General features: G+C 38.5%; 3 protein-coding genes and 2 long non-coding RNA genes across 12 annotated transcripts; 3 read left to right on the top strand and 2 right to left on the bottom strand.

The window, feature by feature from the left end:
- Window positions 1-1,626: 1,626 nt before the first annotated feature.
- LOC124181920 (facilitated trehalose transporter Tret1-2 homolog) lies at window positions 1,627-7,964 on the top strand. 6 transcript variants are annotated; one of them, XM_046568634.1, is made up of 6 exons: window positions 1,627-2,174; window positions 5,606-5,737; window positions 6,114-6,393; window positions 6,529-6,937; window positions 7,067-7,307; window positions 7,401-7,964. In XM_046568634.1, exons 2-6 carry the CDS (start codon window positions 5,644-5,646, stop codon window positions 7,790-7,792), a joined length of 1,416 nt encoding a protein of 471 aa, XP_046424590.1. In that variant the 5' UTR covers window positions 1,627-2,174; window positions 5,606-5,643; the 3' UTR covers window positions 7,793-7,964. The 6 variants fall into 6 exon arrangements, with proteins under 6 accessions (XP_046424590.1, XP_046424591.1, XP_046424593.1 ...); XM_046568635.1 differs by having other exon boundaries at window positions 1,627-2,178; XM_046568637.1 differs by lacking the exon at window positions 1,627-2,174 and adding an exon at window positions 4,613-4,932 and having other exon boundaries at window positions 7,106-7,307.
- Window positions 7,965-10,633: 2,669 nt separating this feature from the next.
- LOC124182353 lies at window positions 10,634-11,576 on the bottom strand. The gene is made up of 3 exons (XR_006870751.1): window positions 11,418-11,576; window positions 10,765-11,093; window positions 10,634-10,700 (listed from the first exon to the last, which is right to left on the bottom strand). It is a non-coding gene; the product is annotated as an uncharacterized LOC124182353 (long non-coding RNA).
- A 67-nt stretch (window positions 11,577-11,643) lies between these two features.
- Window positions 11,644-16,726, bottom strand: LOC124182352. Its single transcript, XR_006870750.1, has 3 exons — window positions 16,605-16,726; window positions 12,877-13,350; window positions 11,644-12,728 (listed from the first exon to the last, which is right to left on the bottom strand). It is a non-coding gene; the product is annotated as an uncharacterized LOC124182352 (long non-coding RNA).
- On the top strand, window positions 15,631-18,830 carry LOC124182345 (facilitated trehalose transporter Tret1-2 homolog). Its single transcript, XM_046569482.1, has 5 exons — window positions 15,631-16,332; window positions 16,614-16,890; window positions 17,000-17,408; window positions 17,476-17,716; window positions 17,845-18,830. Exons 1-5 carry the CDS (start codon window positions 16,263-16,265, stop codon window positions 18,312-18,314), a joined length of 1,467 nt encoding a protein of 488 aa, XP_046425438.1. The 5' UTR covers window positions 15,631-16,262; the 3' UTR covers window positions 18,315-18,830.
- A 1,874-nt stretch (window positions 18,831-20,704) lies between these two features.
- Window positions 20,705-24,710, top strand: LOC124182346 (facilitated trehalose transporter Tret1-like). 3 transcript variants are annotated; one of them, XM_046569485.1, is made up of 6 exons: window positions 20,705-20,836; window positions 21,296-21,503; window positions 21,940-22,216; window positions 22,331-22,739; window positions 22,802-23,042; window positions 23,175-24,710. In XM_046569485.1, exons 2-6 carry the CDS (start codon window positions 21,458-21,460, stop codon window positions 23,636-23,638), a joined length of 1,437 nt encoding a protein of 478 aa, XP_046425441.1. In that variant the 5' UTR covers window positions 20,705-20,836; window positions 21,296-21,457; the 3' UTR covers window positions 23,639-24,710. The 3 variants fall into 3 exon arrangements, with proteins under 3 accessions (XP_046425441.1, XP_046425440.1, XP_046425442.1); XM_046569484.1 differs by having other exon boundaries at window positions 20,762-20,919; XM_046569486.1 differs by having other exon boundaries at window positions 20,764-20,919; window positions 21,296-21,529.
- The last annotated feature ends 626 nt before the right edge of the window (window positions 24,711-25,336 follow it).

Below are 25,336 nucleotides of genomic sequence, written 5' to 3'. Positions count from 1 at the left end.
TCTAGAAAAAGTTGCGTACGGTCCAAGGTATATTAGGTTTTATAAAATATCAGATTAACCGGTATCAAGATCTGATTGTGAGCTAAGAAACGCTGAACTGGACGTAAGGAAGCTCAACATAAGAAATTTCTCTCTTTTTAACCTGAATATCTCATCAACAATTAGGATGAATCGCTCACATTATATCCATAAAATTAAAATGGATTACTTACAATTAGTAAACAGTAATATACGAAATATGCGAAAATTACATTAAGATAAGACGTGCTAATATTTTTACACTTGAGTCGCACTCCAGAGTAACGCTGACCATCTAAAGCGGCACCAGGAGGTCGCTCTCTCACCTCATTGGCTGATTGCTATACATCTTAGTTGCAGCTGCAGACTCTCGGACTCTCAGGCCCAAGAAGCCACGTCTGTCACATTTGTTAATTAAGTCGCGAGGTGCGTGAACGTAAGACCGAGTTTAGCCCTACCGAGCAAAAGTAGTTCTGGAAAGTATTATATATAAAACTACGTTAATCTACAAAAAGAGACACCATGTTATAATAACCGACCAAGTGTAGAATTAATAATCGTTCAGCTTAGATGTTTCTTGATATCGATTATATATCCACTAAATATCAGTAAGATAAATACAACACTTGCCGAAGAGCTGGCTGTATTTCAATATTAATTCGCTGTCGACGTTATCTTCTTTTATATTCTCACGGAGAATCATTGTACTCCTTTTATTTGATTAAAATTCGTTTGTTATCATTCATTTTTCATAACCAACTCGTTTGAAGAATGTATATTAACTCTTGCCAGATTAATGCATTTTTAACCATTTATTTTAAACGATCGCCTATCCTATATCATTATTATAATTTAGCCTCAAACGTTTAAACAACTATCACCGTCTCACCCCCACGTAACAAATTATTCGCCGCAAAGTTTGATGAAAATTATCTCGACACTTTCGCGTTCGATTTAGTAAAGCATTTTTTGTTACATATCTTGGAACGTTGCGTCATCGAGATTTTTCCTAAATGTCAGCATTTCTCTCTTATTCGACCATCATCTTTGACAATGTTGATTTCGGTATTAGGGCCAGTATTGCCATTGCGCAGGCCTGCTAGAAAAAAACTGCACAGATTTTTTTATACTGTTTTTTATAGATTTTTGCGCACTGAAACCGGAAGTAATGGTCAAAAAATTTCATCACGTCAGGTATTTTCTTGAACTCGTGTTTGTAGTTTCATTTAGAGTGAAACTCTCGTTTAACTCAAAGTTTGGTATCCTATTCTTGCTTCTAAAAATTCTATGCAAAACTGATTTCTTACTCTCATTTAATATGTATCAGAGTGAGACTCGAGAATAAATACGGTCAGGCACAAGATTGACGATAATAGTAGATTTTAATTATTCAAAATTAATCTTGACTGATCCAGCTTGACATATGTTTATAAAATGATTAAGGTTAATCTTTCGGGGTGAAAGTCCAGGTTCAGGTACATCAATATCTACCGTGGTAATAGGGGAGGGGGGATCTCTTGATCTATGCAACCTTTCGTCTGCTGATACTATTTGCCTATCCTTTGACAAAATTTTGCCGAAATATCACGCGGCGTCAGTAATAGCCTGAAATATAATGTAAGGCCGGGAATAAGACAAGCGTAAAGGTGTGATAAAATTGAATTAAGATTAATTTTTATTCACAACTGCCGCGAGCTTTTTACCATAACTTGATTTTCGTACCGCCACACTCGGCCGTTCCCACGGTTATCAGATTTGCGACAAGGACACGTATTAGCACAACAACCGAGGACATTCGTTCGTCCTTCTATATTCGCAAATCAGACTCTTAGACGCTTCGTTGCTTGTCATTGCCGTGTTCGACTCGTAGCTGAGGCATCTCGTGGCTTCCACATGCAGCGGTGATTGGATGATTTTATCGACTAGACTATTGGATTAGAAATCGTTCCAATGGCGATGTTCGTCGAAATATTTCCACGAAAAAAACATAATTTTTAACCTAACCTGTAGGAATCGAACAGATCGCGTAATGATCATTCGAACAGTTTTCTGATCACTCTTTTGTCAGGTACAATATGCATGTGTCTTGTGGTGTTACGGAGTTACGCAACTTTTCTTGATCAATGGAATTCATCGGTGCTCGTTAAAACGAAAACGTAGGTACGTCCGATTTTAAAAATGATTTGGAACAATGTTCAACGACCATGAACAATCTGACGGAACTTTTGCTGTTCTCTAATTACCTGTAACCAAAAAAACTTGCGAAACGAATCGTGTAATACCTATTTTTTTTGTACTTGCGCGTGAGTGAAATCGCAAACCTACATGCTGACTTGTTCGTTGTGCAAAACGTAATACTGTTGGAATAATAACCTATGAGCTGGAATAAATTACATTGTTACATGTAGCCTGCAAAATGTGAGATGCAAATCGATAAACGATTATAAAACAATTATCGAGCTATTGTTCACGCTGATTCCTAACCTTACGTAGCTACGATGTAGGTACCGCGTTTTCATTGCCAACATTTCTTGATGTTCGATCTTTGAGATACATCGATATGATCTTCGAATTTAAGCCCATAAGTAGGTATTGCCTCATTTCCCGAACAGATATGTGACGTTAGAATAATTATAATATTAATGAATACGAATCACTTTTCGACAAGTCATTGTGATTCTGTAAGTTGAACGACCTCGTTAGACTTCTGACGACTATTCTACTTGGGAAATCCAAGTGTATCAGAGAATGGAATACTTATCAAACGTGGTTTTACACTGATTATTTAAATAGGTTGCGATAACGCGTGCAATAGCTGCAAATGTTATTACATCGATACTGTGAGTTTAAATCGTTTTTCGTCATGTTTTTTTTCTCGCTCATCTTGCTGTTATGCCATTTTCGTTCCGCACAACGGCTTGCCGGGTTACCGAATATCACATTAGCAACGAATCAAGAAAGACAAGCGTTATCTCCACTTTCTATAGTCGGCAGTTACCTTGCATCAGATCTTGCAATATTTCCAGCTTCACCTTCGAAAGACTAGAAGATCCACAGTGTTGATAGAAGTATCATAAACAGGTTAACGGAATTTCATCGACATTGAAACCTGATTCTAAATGTCAGCAATAAAATGAATTCAGGCAAGATCTATCTCTGTGTATAAAATATAACCCCATATATTGTTTATTAAAATAATTTAAAAGATGGTCTTACCTTAAAATGAAATTTTATGACAAACTGAGATCATTCGCAGACAAATCGAAAACACTCTCACACTGATTGTGAGCGATCAGATGCTTCAAGATTGACCAATTTTAAACGGCTATATTTCGCAGACGACGAATTTCCTGCAAAAAATTTAAAAAAAAAACGCGAATAAAAATCACATTATTAGTCTACAAGCTGGTTAGTCTAGGGTCCACTGTACGTTTCTTGGCTGTGAAAAGCAGGTTTCTTAATGGAGTATTTTTCTACAATCCAAGGACCCAATACATACTATATAATGTCATTCAACTAAACTTTAACGCTTTCAAATTATGTGGAATACAAGACAGCTTCGGTCTTCTACAGTTTCGCTAGAGCGGTACGATGATAATGATCACTGTGTTCTTTATTGCCGCCTAGATCGAGAGTGCGGTAAATTTACTTCCAAACATATGGTGCGCCATCACTTGAGAAAGTTTAAAACGGATTGCAATCGGGCATTACTGTGAGATATTACAGCCCCCGAGTAGCTCACGTGAGTATGATTTAAAATCTGTGCAAAAATAGATTACGACTAAAAATTCACGCGCGTGATACTTTGATCGGCATGGAAAATATCGGAGGGCTGTAACTGAAATAAAAACCTTTCATTTGTTAACCGTGGTTTTGAAATCTAGACGTACAAACTGTCCTTGCAGGAATTCTCGAATTTAATGCAACGATGAAAGTGCACGAATACCAAAATTCACCTTCGACTGAATATTGCAGCTAATCATTTCGTTCCTATGTTTTTTGAGTGTGCAACTTTTGTGAATGACATTTGAAACTTGTTGACATTGCTCGAGCATTAATTGCTGCAGCTGGAGATTTAGAAGGAAGTAAGCTGATCCCTCCGTCTTCCAACTTTTCCTGCTTCTCACGGTAAACGACTCGTACGAAATAGAGAACATCAATTTTTCTCACTTCTGCATAAAATGTATCTGTAAGAGCATTCGTATAATTGGCAGAGTATAATCAGTAGGCGATAGAATAATTTAAACTCAACCTGCCGGACTGAAGTTTCGTCGATAAAATTTGATATTCATGGAACTGGGATTCAATTGTTGACAGTAAAGCCCACCGTACAGCCAATACAAAGCTCACTCACTATTGCATATTCACTGTTACATGTTTCGTCTATGTACAGATGTCCGTTTCAATCAGTGCAGGGTGAAGATAATGAGATTCTTCAAAGGCCTGAAACGAGTTTTTCTAGCTTGCACGCATAGTGCAGTTGGGCTGTAGAGGCTTCGATTAATTACAATGTTTGTTATGCGAATGTTTCAGTTACGCGCTTCGTTGTTTGCATGCGGTATAAGAGCCGGTTTTTCAAACTGCTAATCATTGAAGTGAAAATTACAGTCGTATAACATCACAGTGATTTCTCGCATAAAACGATTTAGCCTTCGGTAGATTTTTACACACTTTTACATGTGTAATTTGAATTGAGCAGATTTCCGGGAGGACATCTCTCACAAGAGGTCTGTCTGATTGAGCTCAGAGCTACGGTATAAAGAGCCGGTTCTTCAATTTGCCGATCATTCGAGTAACTTACCAAGATCTTTATAGCTTACCGGTAATCCCTTGTAAACGACACAAGGCTACACGGATTTTGTGTCTGAAATTTGTGTACGTGATTATTATAAGGTTTAGGTGTACTAAACAAAGGTAAATTAGTATTTGTAGAAAAAGTTTGCTCTTACAGCGAAGAGAATGTTATTTGAAAACTTTTAAAAATCTACAGTTTCAAGCTCTCAAGATTTTCATTGACGATTCGTAAGCGGTTTTGTGAATAATTTTCTCGATCTGTGATCCAACAGGTAGTCCAGCCTTGACCTTAGAGTCTGATAATTTTGCAAAGAATTCTCTCAAATGGTTATCGAAACTATAAATCGTTATCGTGTCTTCCAAGACTACAAAGGCAAATTTTAACGGAAGTGTATTTATTTTTTCATTGTTTTGAAATCATGACAAATAAAAATATGATGAACTAAACCCAGACCCACGAATTAAACTTCTTTTTGTTGACCGGTACAATTTAGCAAAGCTGGAAACATCCGCAATCTCTATTTTTACAACTCGAGTTAAGACGATTACCCTCCTGATTAGAACTTCGTCCGATCGCCCCATTACCGCATTATATCAGATACATACATTGGGTACAGAAGGCAAGAGACATTAAAATCAATAAATCAGACAACGAACAAAGAATTACGGGGCCTTATCAATGGGTCCGAAATTCCCTTAGTTACGCGTAACAAGTACCACAGAGATCAAAAGCACGAATGTAGACTTTCGTGAATTATTACATTTACGTTGAATACATTTATTTTTTCTTCAGTTCTCCACGTATTTTCTGCAATCGATTTCCGGCACCAAATGGATTCATCAAGATCTCAAGACAACGGATTTCTGAAACCAAAAATTATACAGAAATCGAAAAGTGCCCGTCAAATCTTCGCAGCCGTATCTGGTGAGATGAAGATCCTCGCGTGATCCATTACGTAACATAAAAATGACAAGTAAATCTTATCGGCCGAGTTTACCCGACAGTCGTTCAAACGTTATCGTAACATATCCAACTATCGTTTCACATACCTAGCACCTTAATATCGAAGATAGTTAACTGATTACCGCGCGCAACGAAGAGAAGAAAAAAAAAGCCTTGATGGTATTCATGATCGTGATACAATGATATCATAAGTTTTATAGTACGCACCTGGTAATCTCAGCGCGTTGAAAATTATTAGGGTTTTGCCAAGTGAATCAGGCAATATGTTTACACTCCAGCTTACAACTTTCTTTGGTCTTCTGTAATTAACAGCACACCATATCTTTTTTGTACCCAGCTACTCTGATCTTGATTGCAAGTGGATTTCACATAGGATGGGCGTCTCCGTCTTTGGCAAAGCTGCAAGCTAAAGACTCTGACATCTTCGTCACGTCGAGCCAAGGTTCTTGGATCGCTAGTTTTCTTCTAATGGGTAGTATCTTCGGTACGATACTTGCTCTCTTGGTGGTCGACAGATGGGGCAGAAAAACGCTACTGCTTTTGATGTCAATCCCTTTATTCGTTTCGTGCGTACTGATCGCTCTCGCACAAACCTACTGGTGGTTTTACCTGGCACGGTAAGATTTACAAGTTTTTTCATTCCCTATTCCCACTGTCTTCATTTGATGCGTCTAGATCCATTTCAAGATTACAATTTAACGCTTCGAAGAACCGTGTGAATTAACGTACATGATCTGCTTATCTACGTTCAGGTTCACCGCTGGCATTGGCAATGGTGCTATTTTCACTGGCATGCCAATTTACGTAAGTGAAATTGCTGAAGACAGGATGCGCGGAGCGTTTGGGATCCTGGCTACAGTTATGATGAATTTAGGAACCCTCGTGTCATACGGAATTGGTCCTTGGGTGAGCCGAGCTACTCTTGCAATGGTTGGAGCTATCGTTCCCGTTGTCTACGCCTTGACGTTTATCTGGATGCCCGAAACGCCGTACTACTTCGCGATGAAGAGTGTTCACAAAAAGAGCGTTAAGAGTCTAAGATGGCTGAGAGAGATATCCGACGTTACCGAAGAGGTGAAAAAAATTCGTATTAACGTTACGTTGAAGCGAAAGGATGTCAGATCGATAACCGAGCTGTGCACAGTCAAGGGTAATCAAAAAGTAGGTAGTCTGAATTATATCCGCTCATCTTATCAGTAACAACTCTACAGCTGATCCAAAGGCTTATTGGCATGTCCATTACGTACCGAATCTTAACGCTGGTACAGAGCTATTCGTTGATATTTATAGGCATTAGTCATCATGATTGGGCTGCTGACTTGCCAACAGGCTTCCGGAATCACAGCAATTTCAGCTTACTCGACGATCATCTTCAACCAGGTGGACTCTGGGCTAAGTACCGGCGTTTTCATAATCATATTGGGAATCGTTAAGCTGACAATTGCCGCCATGGTGATCTTCGTGGCTGACGTGGCAGGAAGAAGACCTTTGCTTCTTGCGTCCATATCACTGAGCACACTCTTCTTACTCGGTAAGGAAATTTAGCTGTCCAGCGATGCTGTATGTTGTACTCTTTACGTGACAGAGCCGTCCTTGACCGTGTGTTGTATTATCTGCCGAACAGCCGAAGCTGTCTACTTTCATCTGCAAGCCAACGGTACCGATTTGACATCAGTCTCGTGGCTTCCACTGGTGGCAATGATTGCATTTCTGATCAGCTACACATCGGGCATGGGAACTATACCGATGGTCACAGCCGCCGAAATATTTCCCTGCGAAGTCAAAGCCTTAGCCATGACTGCCGCTGTTACCTACATGTGTGCGGCTGGAATTTGCGTCACTAAATTGTACCAAATCGTTTCGGACGCTTACGGCATTCACGTGGCATTGTATATCTTCACAGTCTGTAGCACGGCGTCAACGGCTTTCATATTCCTTGTCGTTCCCGAGACGAAAAGGCGTTCGCTAAATGAGATTCAAGACGAACTTCACGGCGTCACGAAACCAATGTTGTGAATAAATTCACACGTATAATTTCGACTGAAACTTGTTAAGAAAACGAGCGATGGTGTTGAATCTAATTGCGGAAGAACGTGAGAAAAGTGGACGAAACTTTACCTCAGTGGTCATGGCCGGTAGCTTTTACGTTGTTGGTATTAAGACCGTCACAAAAACCATTTCTTGTGCCGGTAAAGAAAATGAAGCTTTTTGAACTCGATTCTCGCGTACTGCGTGTATTATTATTTGTTATGTATTGTATGAGCTGATGCCAAATAATTTTATTTCAATATGTGATATGTATACTTATACAATGTACTGTATATATTATGCGCATATAAAGAGAAACGGATCTGACCCGATTTCACTACTAACCTACATTTCTAAGAATATTATCAATTCGATTTACTGGATTGAAATTATTCAAAATATTTTTACGTCGTGCAGTTAACTCGTAACTTATCAAGGCTGTCATACTTATTGATATGAATGAAATGGATGATGTTCCAAATCGACAGTCAATGCAAATTAGACCTCACCACAACCCATAACTTCATTCGTTCGTAACCGATGACCAGCCACTTACGATCGGTAAGGACGAATGAAAGGTGATTAGCTTACGTTATCTAGAAAGGTCCTGCAATCGGTAATTCATAAGACATTGAGAGATACCTCAGTAATTGGAACCACGATTTTTTGAATCTGAAATTGAATCTAAAAATAAATAGATCATAAGTAAATCATAATAATAGAGATCGAATTTCTATGCGTCTATAGTATCTGACAAACGTATGTACCCTTAAATTATTTCACTCTTCACTCCCGTTACAGTATCCTAGATGCAAATCGGTGTTGAATTCAACATTGCGACTATCAAATGTATAAGAAGTACGCATCTGTAATAATAAGGACATACATAGGAACAGCTTTGGGGTATTTCAAATGCCAATCATGTATGTTATGGACAAATGAGAACCACAATTATTCCAAATTTATGAGGTAGATGAGAACCTGTGAAATAAGAAATAAAAGTGAATTGTTGTGATTTTGGTGACTCACCTATTCAGCATCTTATAATTAAATTCGTTTTTTCGACTTGCAAAAATTCTCCAATAATGTTATTGCGTCATAGCTTATAGAATTCGATAATATATTGACATATCAAGCGTATCATCTTGCTACTCACTTACAGACTTCTTGTCGCGAATCATTTCGATCGTTAACATTTCGCGACCAGGATTTCAGGGTGAATTTTTACTGCGAAAAATTTGAAATTTTCAACATTCTATCTCTGCTGTTCTCTTCTGAAACGGCATGGATCATACAGCTTTGTGAACCATTTATCCGGAAAATATCTAAAATTAAATAACAAGTCTTCTGTTTCCCATATTAGTAGGGAAGACCGAGGAGAGTTGTGACAGAGGTGATTCGTGACAAAGCCGATTTATCTGAATTCTCTGACAGTTGGCGGGAATTCGGAGAGAATCCCCGAATTATTTGATAAACTGCAAATTGCCTGAACTAGTTAGGGTGGAAAAATCTTGAAGTTTTGAAAAGAAAAAACATGAAGAAGTTGAAACCTACTCCCCAAATTTTCGCAGTTTTAGCAGGTACTGTTATTGAGTTTGTTTTCCAATTCAACCCAGCTCACTGATTCAGTGCAAGTTTTCAAATTGAAACGTAAGCAAGAAAACTCGTATTTTTCGTGTGCACCAACTTCTGATGGCTTACTGATTCGATTTCCGAAAGAAGTCTCTATTTCATGCTGACATGTGGTAACTGAATACGCACAAACTTTCAATTAGCCATTGATGACGAAAGTATACAAGAAATGAATCACGACATCGTCGTACACCTTTCATTATCTCGTGTGTTTATCGTAGCCTCAGATAAGTGCGAATAAGAAATTTTCGAACCTTCTCCTCATCAGGCACAATGTTAATGATAGCAATTGGATTCTATTGTGGATGGGCATCACCAACATTACCCAAATTACTGAAAGATACTTCGGTCCCGTACTTCCATTTGCGAGCCCACGGAATTGACGTCTCTGGAATTTCGTGGCTACCCGTGACGGCAATAATCAGCTTCACATGCAGTTACTCAATAGGCTTGGATGTGGTGCCCATGGCGATCGCTTCCGAAATTTTTCCATGCAACTTCAAGGCTTACGGTATAATATTGGTCGTCGTGTATACTGGCCTTATTTCAGCTGGGGTCTTGGAATTATATTCAGCTTTGGCGTACACATTCGGTATGCATGTCGCATTTTACTTCTACGTGATGTGCACTTCATTTTTCGTGATGTTCATACTCTTCTACGTGTTCGAAACCAAGTGAAAATCGTTTCGTGAAATTCGGCACATTCTGAAAAAAGGATCCGAATAAAATCAAACGTTGCAATCGAGTTCTACATCCGGAGGCAGCAGAAAAAGAAATGCCGATGTTCTATAATGCAAGGAAGAAATCAATTCATTGGTTGTAAAATTGACGAACTTCTGACAATTTGAATGAAAATACAAAGCCCTTTCTCGCATATCTGTATTCTGCTGCCGAACCTCATATTTATAACTTCCACGTTGTCATGCACTCGTTCATGTACTCCGACATTGACAGTGACAGACGACGCTTAGAAATGAGGACTTTCAAGTGCGGACATTCAACGAAACGGTATCCTCAGTATCTCATATATATTATGCAGTCATATGACGTTCAATGTAACATATATGTATAATAAACGACCTTCAAATGCATTCGCCATATTAGGAAATTTTATCTTTAACCCGACACTATAGGCGATCCTGGTACATTAGTACAAGTCAAGAAATCTGAACCGAATAACTTGTGTTATTCGACACTTCCGACACTTCCAACTTCCACTGGCACTAGCTTCACAAACACATCGAATGGTTCTCGCAGTCCCGAGCTGGCAGAAATTATGATGACAGTTTTTTAACTCAATGCAAATGAATAATCTACCATACACTTACCCGAATCCTTCCAAGCTGCCAATATTCGCATTCCACCAGGAATAATAGTCCGTAATCTTACAACAATATGAAGTTCTTATGCATCGCACATTTCACGAAGTAATATGGTATGCCTGATTCAATTCAATTTTGGATGACTGACGTCACCCGTTAATACAGCATTACACTTTGTTCGGGTTATGTTTAAATTACTTTTCACATTGAATGTTAGTCAATAACAGTGGTCCAATTAAAAGGTTCCATTTTTACATAATATCCACTATTACATCGCCGATTGTTCCTTGAAAATGTCTTCTACCGTCTAAGTCTTGAAACCCCCGAGATTAGCCCTGTAACACAGGACTTGAAACTATTGGCACAAAGATTCTTATGAAAAATTTGTGTTAAAGATTAAAGGAAATTGAAGATCAAAACTCTATTCTGTTTTTCATGCAGCATTACTCAGTCGAAAAGATAAATAACTTAACACAGAGGGCTTGGCTCTTATCTGACATTCCTGTTTTTTAACAAATGTGTGAAGTTTAGAGTGAATGCGAAGCATTCGGCACGAAATATTTCCGAAGCAACTGAAAACTTTTGAATCGAGACACAAAATACAATTGCTAAGATATCGATGCGTCACCTCATCAGAATCTGAAAAGATACATGCTTACGTGTCAAAAGAATCCCCACTTCCATTGATGTTCGAGAAGAAATTTTCATTTGTCCAATACCTGTCGGATTAAATGTACGTTACATTTGGAAATATAAAGACTCATCAAGTCGAAGATGCACCACATTTTTCTGTTTATGCTCGTATAATTTCCGAACCGTGATTCCGGAATAGTCAATATTAAAAAAACTAGCGACTAATACAAATTGTCAGTGTCTTTGCATTTGAGTGGCTAACGGTTTGATTGATCAACTTTTTAAAAATCAGCAAAACATTCGGCTGGATTTCACGCATGCAACCAAAAAATCAACATCTGGATCGCATCGTTCGCAGGATTTGAGGATCTCAACTTTTTTAAAGCGTGAACTATGAAAAAAATAAAACTAATTGGCCCGCAAGTTTTGGCGACTTTGTCAGGTAACTTTGTCGAACTTGTTACGCATTATAATTTGAGTACAAATGAGCTTCTTAAGTGAAATTTCTCTAACATAATTAGGATCACAGTTAACTAACACAAATATCTCAAAGTCTGATCGACGCTTCAGGTTATTGTGTAATTATAAAATTAACAAAACTTACGCCAGATTATGACCTACATAAAAAAAAAAGCTTTGAAAACGTTTCCTTGATTAGGCACAATCCTGTCGTTTACCGCTGGATTCCACATTGGATGGGCATCGCCATCGTTGCCTAAACTACTGGAAGATACGTCCTTTCCAATAAATTCGAAAGAAGTCCCCTGCATCGTTAGCACTTTGGCATTCGGTGGGGCCATCGGAGGACCGTGCAGTTTCCTGATGGTCGATAGATGAGGGAGAAAGACGTTACTGTTACTTCTATCGATTCCATGTCTAGCCTCAGGCGTCCTTATAACTTTTGCTCGAAACTGCTGGTGGTACTACGTGGCAAGGTACAGGTACAAGCTGCGATGTAATCGATCTTTGCAACAGGCATACTGGCTCCAAGGTTTGATAAGCCACTAAATTTGGAATTCGTATAATGAGGATCTACATTACTTGTTACAAGGTTCGTTATCGGCGCTTCGGGGTCAGTCGCCTTCGTCGTCATCCTTATGTATATAGGAGAAATTGCAGAGGACAAAATTCGCGGGGGTCTTGGTCTGCTGGTCATAGTTATGTACAACTCGGGGCTGGTGTTGGTCTACAGCGTTGGTCCATGGGTCAGCTTACTTTCACTCGCAACGATAGCGATTCCAGTCGTATCCCTTGCTACCTTCGTCTGGATACCGGAATCCCCATATTTTTACATCATGAAAAATAGACCAGAACTCGCCAGGAAGAGTCTTCAATGGCTGAGGGGAACGACGCACGTCGACGAGGAGATCGAGGTTGTGAAGAAAAACGTAGAGTTCGATTTACAGAACGCGGGGACATTCAAGGAGTTGTTAATTGACCCAGGAAATGGAAAGGTTTGATACCAAGTTCTGTGCAATTTTTTACCTGATTCGCCTTGACCTTTCCATTGATTCGCAGGGGCTCCTTATTGTCCTCTTCACCTGTCAACAATTATCCGGTATACTCGCTGTCTTGTCGTACAGTACAATCATTCTCAACGAAACTGGATCCGGTGCAACTTCCAGCATTTCCGTCATCGTAATCGGACTCATTCAATTCGTTGCCTCGTTTGCGCCTTTGTTTATAGCCGACAGAATAGGCAGAAGACCATTACTGCTTGGATCCATGTTTTTCAGCATCATATTTCTAATAAGTATGTATGTTGTGGCGGTTTCGCCGTGAATGTAATATCCGATACCTCGTCATTGAAAAGTGTGATTTTCGTAACGTAGGTATGGCGTCGTACTTCCAATTGAAAACCAACGGAGCTGATGAACGTCATTTTTTACGGCAAATATTTCGCCTATGTGACAACATTCCTGTTGAACGATCACGGAATCTTTATGAAGCATTTTCAAGCTGCAACATTGTATATTTTGAGTATACATATAATATGACAAGAATATTATATGTTAAAATATCAATATATAAAACGCAATGTTTCAATTTCAAGATTCGCAATGAAGCAAAGCAGTCAAAACTCAATTCAATGCTGTATTTTCTATGAAGTATAATTAATAATTAGCAATTCAGAACTGATCGAATAATCTCCAACTTGAAACCAGGCGATGCCAATTCATTTTGTTTCGTCAACAAGTAATAGCAGCTGCAGTTAACGCAATTTAATTGTTTTTAGAGTAATTGAGAACCTCTAAATTAAGTCAATGTTTGAGATGCTTATGCGTCGATAATTTATTATTTTTCGGAACAACTTCCACTTGTATCATCAATACACGCTTTTACAGGTCACCAACAGTATGAACCCGATGGATTTAAATAGGCTCTTATGTTATTCACTTATAAAGCTCTCTTCGGATATTCGTTTAACCGATAACAACTCCTGTCAGATAATACAAATCAAATTCTTTGCTGGGATACTAAAAAATTATTTTCTAGACACAGCCTTTTGAACTTACGTCGTAAATCTTTGAAAGACAATTTTCTAGATGTTGCAAGTTTATTCAATACTCAATATTTAGTTTTGAAAAATATTTTCGTTTTAAATTACTAGGCGTCGAATAATGCGATCATCGAATTAAACGTTGATCACAGTTTTGTCCGAGAAGTGTAAATGCTATTATAATTACTGCAAAAGAAAAAAGTAATTTACTTTTCACTTGATCTCGCGTTGTGTGCGTGTATGTGATCAACACTATGTTCGACGATATTTCTTTTCAACATCAAAAAAACGCGTTAGTCGCAACCCAACAAACGGATAAGAATTGAAAGGAATTGACCATCATACTTGTCAAACCTGTTTCTTCAAATATCTGACAACCCCTCTACGTCCTTCATACGAAAATAGCTAATTTGTATTTTTTTCTATACTCTGACCGCCGTTTTTCGATTCGTTCTTATAAGAATTACCGCATAAAGAAACCCGATTGAATCGAATGGAAAAATCTCATTCTATTTCAAGTCTCTTCCGTTTATTGGGAACCGTCGTTGTGAGAAATTATGCGCTCGTTGAAAAAAGTTGTGGTATTCACGTTGCGTCTTATCCACTCATAATCAACACTGTTTTCACGGTTCCCACATACTTCTACTCACCCGAAACAAAGTGGAAATCATTAGGTGAAATTTAGTGAATATTACACAAAGGATCCGAATTAAAGGCGGCCGTTGCAATAAGACAACAAATTCAAATGCAATATCGCAAGTTCGAGAACATTACCGGCCATTACGCGCACCGAAGAAACTTGTTAACCCGCCACTATATATATATATATAATATTGCAGTTATCATTAGATTTATCAGCGGCAAAGTTGTTCAAGTATGTCAACAAAACCTGTGGGTTCAGAGGAGTGTAGAAATCTGTCTCTTTGTTTATAAGAACCTCGAATACACAAAGTTGATAAAGTAGTTGAGAACCTCTGGATATAAAAAATAAGTCAATCATTGCAATGCCTCCGTATCATGAACTTCTAGTGTATATATATATATATTTATTAACAACAAACTGCAACTACTGTTACGTTATATTATTATCGATGAAATATGGTCCAGATAAAAAATTAAAATATTCTTTGAAATCATCACCAAACCACGTGGTACGTGTGACTCGAGCTTTTACGTATTCGGCCAACTGTTGCAATGATTCGTCGTAGATGTAACAATCAAGTGATGTTGAAGCCTTTGATTGATGTGAATAAATATGATAGGTGTTATGGACGGATCAATATTGCAGTTATCATTAGATTTATCAGCGGCAAAGTTGTTCAAGTATGTCAACAAAACCTGTGGGTTCAGAGGAGTGTAGAAATCTGTCTCTTTGTTTATAAGAACCTCGAATACACAAAGTTGATAAAGTATTTGAGAACCTCTGGATATAAAAAATAAGTCAATCATTGCAATGCCTCCGTATCATGAACGTCTAGTGTATGCAAAAATGCTCACCTGTAACAATAAATTCTTTGACTGATCCCCTACAGGTAGCTTGGAATCGATACGGAATTGAACTGACTTTCCGCCATTCAGTCAGTCTTCATACGGCGCATTCTTTCGGTCGTTAACGGCTCTCGGTAATCAATATAATTTGAATCTCCTTTGCGTCAGCTTAAAAATTTTTTTAGCAATTCAATGTTTTTTGTTTTCTTTTCCAACCAAATACGTCGAAATAGCTTTGTAAAGACAGTTGCGACAATGAATATTCAATTTATATTGAATGCATTGAGTTGGCGTTAAATTTCACGCATATCACTAAACATTCTCATTAGCACTCCTCTCATGAAGTGTAAGCCATCGCGACAATTAATTTTTCGAATATCAGACGAAATTCTCGAACGTGGAATCGAGTCGGCTAGTTTTATAAATACTAACAGTAAATCGTACAGCCCCAGATTTAAATAACACTTGCATTTAAAGTGAATCAGTTCTTTATGCAATTGAAAAAGTGCGTTATTCTTTTTGTTACGAAAATTGCTAATTCTTGGAGTTTGTGGAAGAATACAGTGCAACATAAAAGATCTGCTGCGATTCAATATCAGCCGCGAATTGAAAATAAGGTGTTACTCTTGCTGTAGTCTTGATCTTGCTCTTGCTGTAGTCTGCAGTTTAAATGAAGGTTCGGGGTAATAATTATGGAATTAATAATGGATACAGAGTTACAATAGTTTCTCAGAGGGTTTACGAAGCTTCAATCTGAATCCTCCTGCTTCGTAAAAATCATTTAAAAAAAAACTTGAAACTGATTTTCAATTACCGCGATCAACAGCGATCAATAATCTGAATATCAACATCGGGACGCACCGCACACAGAACCTACATATCGATGTCCTCTATTGAAGAAAGAAACATGAAGCAGACAAGCATTAGACCACAAATTTTTGCAGTCGTAACGGGTGAGAATCTCAAACTTCTTGTCGTCAGAGTTTGACTACCGATTACATGTTAGCTTCAAACAGCTGAACTGAATGGAAAATGTTCATATGTTTCACTCCTATTAGATTCAATGTTCGCTCACTGCAGTCCCGAGAAAAAAATTCGTTTCGCGGTAGTAATGGGTCCGTAGTAAATTAACAAGGCAAGCATAGTGGCATCGACCTCCCGATCTTACATCGCACATGCATCCATTCCGCTCTTAGATGTGAATAAGAACTTTTCAAACATTTACCTCGATTAGCCTCGCTGCTATTTACCGCGACTGGATTTCACTTCGGATGGTCATCGCCAACGTTGCCCAAATTACTGGAAGACACTTCTATCCCAGTGACACAGAACCAAGCCTCTTTGATCATAAGTCTCTTATCATTCGGAAGTACGGTTGGTCCGCTCCTCAGTATCGTTACCGTCGACAGATGGGGAAGGAAGACGACGATGTTGCTCCTGTCAATCCCATTCATTGTGTCGAGCATCCTTATCGCCATGGCTCAAAACTACTGGTGGTACTACGTGGCAAGGTCAGTTTGTGAATTCGATTTCTGTAGAAGGTACAACGTAACGTGTTTAGAAATTGATAGACAGCCAACCTCGGTACTTGTCGTGACTTTTTACGTTGCTACTTTCAAGGGTTACTTGCGGACTTGCGAGCGGGATTACTTGGACAATTATACCCATGTACCTTGGCGAAATCGCCGAGGATAGAATACGCGGAGGCCTTGGTGTGACGACGTCGGTTATGTTAAACCTGGGACTCTTGTTGGCTTACACCATCGGTCCGTGGGTTAGCAAACCATTGCTCGCTGCTCTGGGTACAGCGATTCCCGTCATGTTCCTCTTAATATTCTCACGGATGCCGGAAACACCCTACTTTTACATGATGAAGGATAAGCCGAACCTCGCCAGAAAGAGTCTCGAATGGTTGAGGGGCACAACGGACGTTGACCAGGAGGTTGAGGTGGTGAGAAAGAATGTAGAATTTGATCTACAGAACTCGTGGGCACTGAAAGAGCTGTTCACGGACAAGGGAAATCGAAAGGTTCGTCTCTGCCGTAAGTTCTCTGAAATGATGTTTAAAACGTTCTTCCTCTTTCGACAATTTTCAGGCATTGCTTGTCGTCCTCGGACTGATGACAGCCCAAGAATTATCGGGCATTGCGGTTATCACGTCTTACAGTACCAGCATCCTCAGTGAAGTTGGATCCGGCATAACTTCCAGCGTTTCCGTCATCATAATTGGCGTCATTCAATTGATCGTCTCGGTACTCGTTGTATTTTTCACCGACAGGGTAGGGAGAAGACCCTTGCTGTTTGGGTCCCTTTTTTTCATCATTGTATTTCTCGCAGGTATGTGCCACCGTTGATCTTACCCATATTGATATGTGTCCGCTATGGATAATCGATCGTACCTGACAATTCAGACACATTTAACGATACGACATCAATATCGAAGAATATGATTTTTTTTCACGTAGCCCTGGCAGCGTACTTTCAATTACTCGCCAACGAGGACGATGTCTCAGTAATTTCGTGGCTACCCGTGACGGCAATAATCGGCTACGTCTGCAGCTTCACGATGGGCTTGGGCACGATACCGACGTCCATAGCCTCCGAAATCTTCCCGTGTAACGTCAAGGCTTACGCCTCGATTATAATGAACGTATACGTCTTCTTCATCGAAGGCGTCATTTTACAATTGTATCCATTACTGGTGAATGCCTACGGTATTCACATCACGTTGTACATTTTTGCGGGTTGCACGACTGTTTCCATAATTTTCACATTTTTCTACGTACCTGAGACCAGAATGAAGTCATTGGGTGAAATTCAGCTGATGTTGCGTAAGTGCTCCGAATCAAACCAGACGTTGCAACCAGTCACCACGCCCGATTGCAGCCAAAATAACTCAATATATTTTATCTCCACTAACGACGTAATTAAGTAACCAATTGTCCGAAGGATGTTATTCAGTTATGGAAACTAATAATCGCGAACATTTTCACTTCAAGGGCACCAAGCGATTGTACCAGACTGCTGTAATAAAATTCAAACGAATAATTTGTGTTTATTCGTACTTATGGTGGGTATAAACTGCCACACTTTTCATTTCTTGGTCTCAGATTGCAAGACCCATATGTATTATATATACCGTAGGTGTAATATTTCTGCTTAAAAGAATGCGTCAATAAAACTGCAAGCTGTTTTTTTCTCACAGTATAAAATTTCATTCAATAATAATGCATACTGCGAAAACAATTATTTTCTATCCTCTTTGAATTGATAGTACTAAACATGTTCTGAGGTATTAATTGTGCAAATAATATTAGAGATACGGTTTTTATAAACTTTCCTACGTCATAATTTTATGAAAATACCATAGCTATCATAAGGATATAATAAAGAAATAATATTGCTGTAAAAATTGTCATCTGATCAATAACTCCTTTATCAGCAACGACGTGTTGATCGCCTTAAGCATGTACAGATCTTTATTACAAAATAAAAATAATAAATAAATGATCAAATGAACTCACCTCCAATGAAATCACGTTCACCGTTCTGTAGACTGTTCCCGGAAGAGCAAGCTCACAACTACGGGGTGTTCGAATATTGGTGAAATCCAATCGAATCGAATGGTGAAATTCAATTTTGGAATCGGATATTCATGTATTCGACTTTCGAATAATTCGAATCGTTCGAATTATTCAAATCATTCGGTTGTTCGACGACGGAATAGCCCGAGTAGGTTGAAATGATTTCATTATGTGTGAACTGAAAATCGAATTATTCGAAACATTACAATTATTTAAAGAGTAAAATTGAATGTAATCGTGTAGATTTATTTATAATTTCGCATTATTCGCACACTCCTACTTACAAATGTCTCTCGGTGTTCCATTTTTCCGGAAGTGATGTTCAGGGGCGAGAAACAGATTCCGCTCTTCTTTAGATTGAAAACTTCCGTCTTCTCGAAGGTGCGATGATGGGAATCATTCGGGTCTTTTATCCTGTGAAAGTTATAGAGGATTTTGTGCAAACGCGGGTATTTCTATTGAATATCTTAAAAGACAGTTGCAGACGCATATCGATGGTCACAAACCCATCTCTCTCTGGGTACGACGGGACTGAAATTATTAATATTATTATTATTATGATTATTATTACGATGGCATCATTTCATCGTGCTAAGGCCGGATAAAATAGTATAAAAAGGACTACAATAAGCAGAGGAGTGGCTGTCATCTGCATTTCAGAGGCACATCATCTGATACCCGTAAGTGGTACAGGATCGTAGCATTGTAAGAGTCGTATCGAATGAATCACGACTGTTCATTGTATGTTTCATGATGTAAAATTGAAGGTACAGCCCAGGTATCCAGAAAATGCGTAGCTTCAACGTAACCTAATTCTGTTATGTGTTCTAATAATACACATGCTATTTAATATAACGGAAGACAATACATTCGTACAATGCGTACTATACGACTGACGTTAATATCGCTGTGCCTGAAAGGCTTCGCTGTATCACAATTTAGAAAAGCTTCGTTGTATTACAATTCATCGTCAGCGGCGTTAATGCCGGTCGTGCAGTATGCATTGTATGAACGTATTGTCCTCCGTTATGTTAAATTGAATGTGTATTATTCGTTTACATAACAGAATTAGGTTACGCTGAAGCTACGCATTTTCTGAATACCTGCAGGGCTGTGCTTTCAATTTTATAACATGAAACGTATGATGAACAGTCGTGATTCATTCGATACATGTTTATTTATTTTCTGTATGGTGATTGACATTGTATCAATTACAATATCTCATTTTTCCTCGTTTTATTCCATTTGTGCTGTATATAAATAAGTATTAACTGTGTCTCGATATTTGAAACATTTTCCAAAATTCAATATGAGATGACGCATGCGAACTGACCCGAAAAACCATCGTTCGATTTACATTTGTGACGGTGATTCTATGGACCATACTTTTTTGAAGGAGAATTTTCCGGATTGCGGAAAGAATTAATTGTTCATTAGTATGTTGAAGTTATATTGGCAAATATTTTTTTAACTTGTAAAAAATACGGTAATCGAAGTACTATTTACTCGAAAAAAGTGGTTCTTGTAATAACTGTCACGCATGTAGATCCAACAGGTTTTTTTTTCGGTGTGAACGATTCATTTTGCGAGCAGATGAGAACCACGAATAAACTATTGGCGGAACGGATGAGAATCTCTGAAATAAATTAAAAATCTTCTATTGAGATTTTAATGAATCAGTGATCAGGAATTTGTTAAACGCCCCACCAGTCAGATTCTAAAATGATTATTAGTTGTTTGGTATCCACGCAATTAAAAGTAGGCGGTCGCAACTGACATTTACAGTTTTCCTATCACGACAGATTTTGACTGTTGCCTGGCCATAGCTGAAGTTACAAGTTGAATTTCTTCGAAGTGGAGTCAGAGACTTTCGGTATTTGTTTTATATTCCGTCCATCCGTTTTTTATACAAGTATATAGATTCGACTGTCTTGCGAAGAAAAAATATAAGAAAAGGTTTGTTTCGTAATAATAAGGTTCGGCTAGAATGTTAGTTTGAAAAATTATGAAAATTACACAATAGCCAGTGATCCACCTAGTAGTAACACTGAACCATTCGCCATTTGAGCGGGTGCATCTATTTTTTTTTTTTTTAGAATGTAATTTGTGTTGCGCGAAACAAAAAAATCTCCAGATATTTATATTCAATACTGCATTTGGATTTCTTACATCAGCGACTCGCAAGGCTTTCATACTAGAGAAAATGAGGCACATATCACACGATACGTAAACACTGATTACAGATGCACCCTCTTAACCGATCATTTCCCAGATACGAGTAGTGAATAAAAACATCTGTAGCAATGGAAAAGGGCTGTAATTATATTTGCAGAACCTTTAAGAGTGTGCAATCTGAATCTTCCGTCACGGCAAGAATCAGCAACGTTTCACGTCCTGTGGTTCAGCGCGTGAAACCTGCAGTTGTCTCTACAACCCTCGAAGTAACGCCACTTCCTGAGGATCTAGGCCCTTGCCATTTCGGAAAAGAAAAAAAATGAAGAAAATGGCGCTGGTACCGGTGTTTTTCGCGGCTATCACAAGTAAAATGACTCAATTTCTTATCAAGGTAGCTCGTACATTATGTTGATATTGTGTTAATTTCGCAAGAAATACATGAACGTGGGAAATTTTTTTATTATAATATATACTTGAATTAAAATAACTAACCCAAAATGATGCTAGAATGTTTTCACTCACAGGACACGAATTATTAGGAAAGGGTACAGCATGGACGGTCTAAAATCATATCTATTTTTAAGAGTTTTTCAATTAAGAATAGTTTATTAATGTTCTTGAATCTCTAAAAAATAAAGACCTCAAACTGAAATTGCTCAGAATGTATTCATTTTGTGAAAAAAAAAAACTTTTAACAATAGGTATGTTTTTAGACCCCCCTGCCTTCAAGTTCCTTTATCTAATGCTAGGTCGTTACAAAGTATAGACGTGAATAAAAACTTGGCATAAATTTTTTATTAGGTACGATACTTGATATTGTTGCCGGATTCCACACCGGATGGTCGTCGCCTATATTGTCCAAGCTTCTGGAAGACACTTCCGTCCCGGTGACGGAAGATCAGGCCTCCTTGATCGTTAGTTGCTTTTCGATAGCGGCGGTTGTAGGACCAATCTCAATGATGCTAACGGTTGACAGATGGGGGAGAAAAGTTACGATGATACTTGTAGCGGTTGCATTTTTGATCGCAGGCGTCATGCTCACCTTTCCTCAAAACTACTGGTGGTACTATATCGGAAGGTGAGTTGTGTAACTATATAACGGTTATACACGTAGGTACAACATTTTGGTAATTTAAGATAAGAACTGTTGCACTCGGCACTTGTTACAATGAGTTTCATGTTTGTTTGTAAGGCTTACTTGCGGATTCGCTACAGGAAATGTCGTATCGGTACTTCCCATGTACTTGGCAGAAATCGCAGAGGACAGAATACGCGGAGGCTTGAGTATCTTGATAACTGTTATGTATAACTCGGGAACTGTAGTAGCCTACAGTGTTGGACCTTGGGTTAGCGTGTCTAATCTCGGAGCGATTGGATTAGTGATGCCACTAGTGTTCCTTTTGCTCGTTCCGTGGATGCCGGAAACACCTTACTTTTACGTGATGAAAGGTAAGCCAGACCTCGCCAGGAGGAGTCTCGAATTTTTGAGAGGCACAACTGACGTCGCCGAGGAGATCGAGAGGCTGAAGAAAAGCGTGGAAATCGATCTCCAAAATACTGGGACGTTTAAAGAGCTCTTAATGGACAGAGCAAATCGTAAGGTCCGTGTCTAGGTTCTGTGAAATTTTGTTTGAACTACTATCCACTTTTCGATTATTTTCAGGCTCTACTGGTTATCCTTGGAATTCTCGCAGCTCAACAGTTGTCCGGGATTTCAATTATCTTATATTACAATACCAGCATCTTCAATCAAGTCATTTCCAACATATCTTCCAGTACTTCCGTCATCATAACTGGAGTCGTTCAGCTGATCGCATCGCTTCCAGTGGTCTATTTTGCTGACAGAATAGGTAGAAGGCCTTTAGTCCTTGGATCGATGTTTTTCAGCGTAGTTTTTCTAGCAGGTATGTGTGATCTGCTGCAGGACTTACCAGCACGTAAATTTTTTTTGCATGTGATAACTAGCCGTACGTACAAATGAAAGAAATCGTCATTGGTAATACACCATATTGAAAGATGTGAATTTTGCTATACAGCCCTGTCAGCTTACTTTCACTTGCAAGCAATTGGAAATGACGTCTCTACAATTTCGTGGCTACCGGTCACTGCAATGGTTGGCTACTTATCGGCCTACGCGGTAGGATTAGGCAGCATGGGCTTACCTATTCTCACCGAACTACTTCCGGGCAACGTCAAGGCCTACGGCATACCAGTTGCTACTACCTGGTCTACGATTATTGGAACCGTGGTTTCGCTAGTCTATCCGACTGTAAAAATTATGTATGGTAACCATACTGCGTTCTACTCGTTCACGATCTGTGTTGCAGTTCTTATAATCCCCACATTCTTCTATCTACCTGAAACCAAAAACAAATCATTGAGTGAAATCCAGCAGATGCTACGTGTGCGATCCACATCGGAACAGAAACTGGAACCAGTTCCTACACCCGAATGCAGCCGAAGTAATTCGATATATTGTATTGCGATCGGAAAGAATTGAATTTTACGTAATCAACTAATTCAAGGACCAGGTCCAATTATGAAAACGAAATAAATATTCACTTAATTCGAGGAAATTTAACCATACTTAGTCTGAATTGTTAATTACCCTAATTCAAAACCTCATTCGCTTAATGCAAAGTCGCTGAACGCGGTTCAATGGGCTTTTGATGATACAGAAACGTGCTTCTGAATTCGATATTCATATCCTAGTATTGACCGGGAAACTACCTGGATTTTCAATCATTTTTGTTACCATTAAAAGGTGAAAATTATCGCAAAGATTTTTTTAAGCTGTATAAACAACCAAACTACGTTTTTTCATCATCGAAGTACTCGCGCTGGTGATAATGCTGGATAATACTGGCTTTTGGGCAGAAATCTATACGCTAATTAATACGTTAAAAGAGTGTTTTGGTAAACAGGAATTATTTCACTATTATGTCACTTTCTAAATTCACAATGTCTTCTATCATTGGGCTGAATCATTTCCATAATTGTCATAAATACAATTAAACGAATGGCTGGTAATGAATATTCAAAGAATTTAGACGTATTCGTTCGAAAGGAATGGACAAACTGTTGTTACAAGCTGTTATACCAAACATATTGAAGAGGTTGCTAATAAGCCTCATCAAGTCCTCCAATTGTAAGTGACCTATATGGCAAATTGGCTGTTATTTGAGCGGCAGCTTGCTTCCTGAATTATGCATATGGCATCGCGAATGACGCAGACTCTTGAATATCCTACGAAATCGTATCACGACATATGACGATGCTTGGATTTTACATATCATCACTTCAACGAATCCTTTTGATGTCAAACTGAGGGTGCTATTCGAGAAAAGTATTTTCACGTGGCACTTTGAAAATCAACGACAACCTGTGATCCTTGTTAACATGAAAGACGAAAGCCTACATACATTTGTTCGACATTGTAATGCTACTCGTCAAACTGTATTTCTTACAGTGCATACTGGCTTGTACCCTTCGCGTTTAATCAAGTTTAATTTCGAATTACTGTCAAGATCGATTTACGTATAAACGCAGTTTTATTATGTTATTCATCCACCTATTTTCCAATACCTAGTTATCTACTAGGACAATATTTAGAACACGAAAAATTTCAATATCCAATAACGCTTCCCTTCTTCTCTTCAGTAACTGCATCATTCAGTACTCCTAACATCTTGAAACCACAGAAATAAAAAGACCAATGAAGGCGCTGTAACATATAAAATAAATAACTGGTATACTTTTAATAATATATATACTACGTTGCCTATACAACTAACAAATCAAAAATGCAGTGTCACGTCATTTTCATATTCATAATATTCCAGAATAGGCGGGTATCTGGAATGATCATTATATTCAACTTAAAACCGGTGTCGGTCTATAGTAATGAACCCTGGATAAGCGTACTTTTACTAACGGAACCGAGAACGACCATTCCGGTCGTATTCCTTGCAATATTCACACAATTGCCGATTCTCCAATTCTCAAGATCTTACTTTTACACGATATAAGCCATAACTGGCAAGGTGAAATCTCAGATGATTCAGGTGCACAACGAACGTCGACAAGGTGCAGATGAAAAGGAACGTACAATTCGATCTACAGAATGTGGTTTCATTGAAGTGACTGTTCACAGACAAAGGAAATCGAAATGTTTGTGACCAAGTTTTGTGAAATTTCA

This window comes from Neodiprion fabricii, chromosome 5, assembly GCF_021155785.1.
Source record: "Neodiprion fabricii isolate iyNeoFabr1 chromosome 5, iyNeoFabr1.1, whole genome shotgun sequence".
Classification (NCBI taxonomy): Eukaryota; Metazoa; Arthropoda; class Insecta; order Hymenoptera; family Diprionidae; genus Neodiprion; species Neodiprion fabricii.
The sequence above is the reverse complement of the archived record's forward strand: the minus strand, read 5'-3'. Positions and strand labels throughout refer to the sequence as shown.

Excerpts from the sequence above, each read along its gene's own strand:
- LOC124182345 (XM_046569482.1), top strand. The coding sequence starts at position 16,263 with ATGTCCTCTATTGAAGAAAGAAACATGAAGCAGACAAGCATTAGACCA. Across the intron at positions 17,409-17,475 it reads CGGACAAGGGAAATCGAAAG|GCATTGCTTGTCGTCCTCGG; the intron begins GTTCGTCTCTGC and ends GACAATTTTCAG. Across the intron at positions 17,717-17,844 it reads CATCATTGTATTTCTCGCAG|CCCTGGCAGCGTACTTTCAA; the intron begins GTATGTGCCACC and ends TTTTTCACGTAG.
- LOC124182346 (XM_046569485.1), top strand. The coding sequence starts at position 21,458 with ATGAAGAAAATGGCGCTGGTACCGGTGTTTTTCGCGGCTATCACAA. Across the intron at positions 22,217-22,330 it reads TGGTGGTACTATATCGGAAG|GCTTACTTGCGGATTCGCTA; the intron begins GTGAGTTGTGTA and ends TTTGTTTGTAAG. Across the intron at positions 22,740-22,801 it reads TGGACAGAGCAAATCGTAAG|GCTCTACTGGTTATCCTTGG; the intron begins GTCCGTGTCTAG and ends GATTATTTTCAG.
- LOC124181920 (XM_046568634.1), top strand. The coding sequence starts at position 5,644 with ATGGATTCATCAAGATCTCAAGACAACGGATTTCTGAAACCAAAAATT. Across the intron at positions 5,738-6,113 it reads AATCTTCGCAGCCGTATCTG|CTACTCTGATCTTGATTGCA; the intron begins GTGAGATGAAGA and ends TTTTGTACCCAG. Across the intron at positions 6,938-7,066 it reads CAGTCAAGGGTAATCAAAAA|GCATTAGTCATCATGATTGG; the intron begins GTAGGTAGTCTG and ends TGATATTTATAG.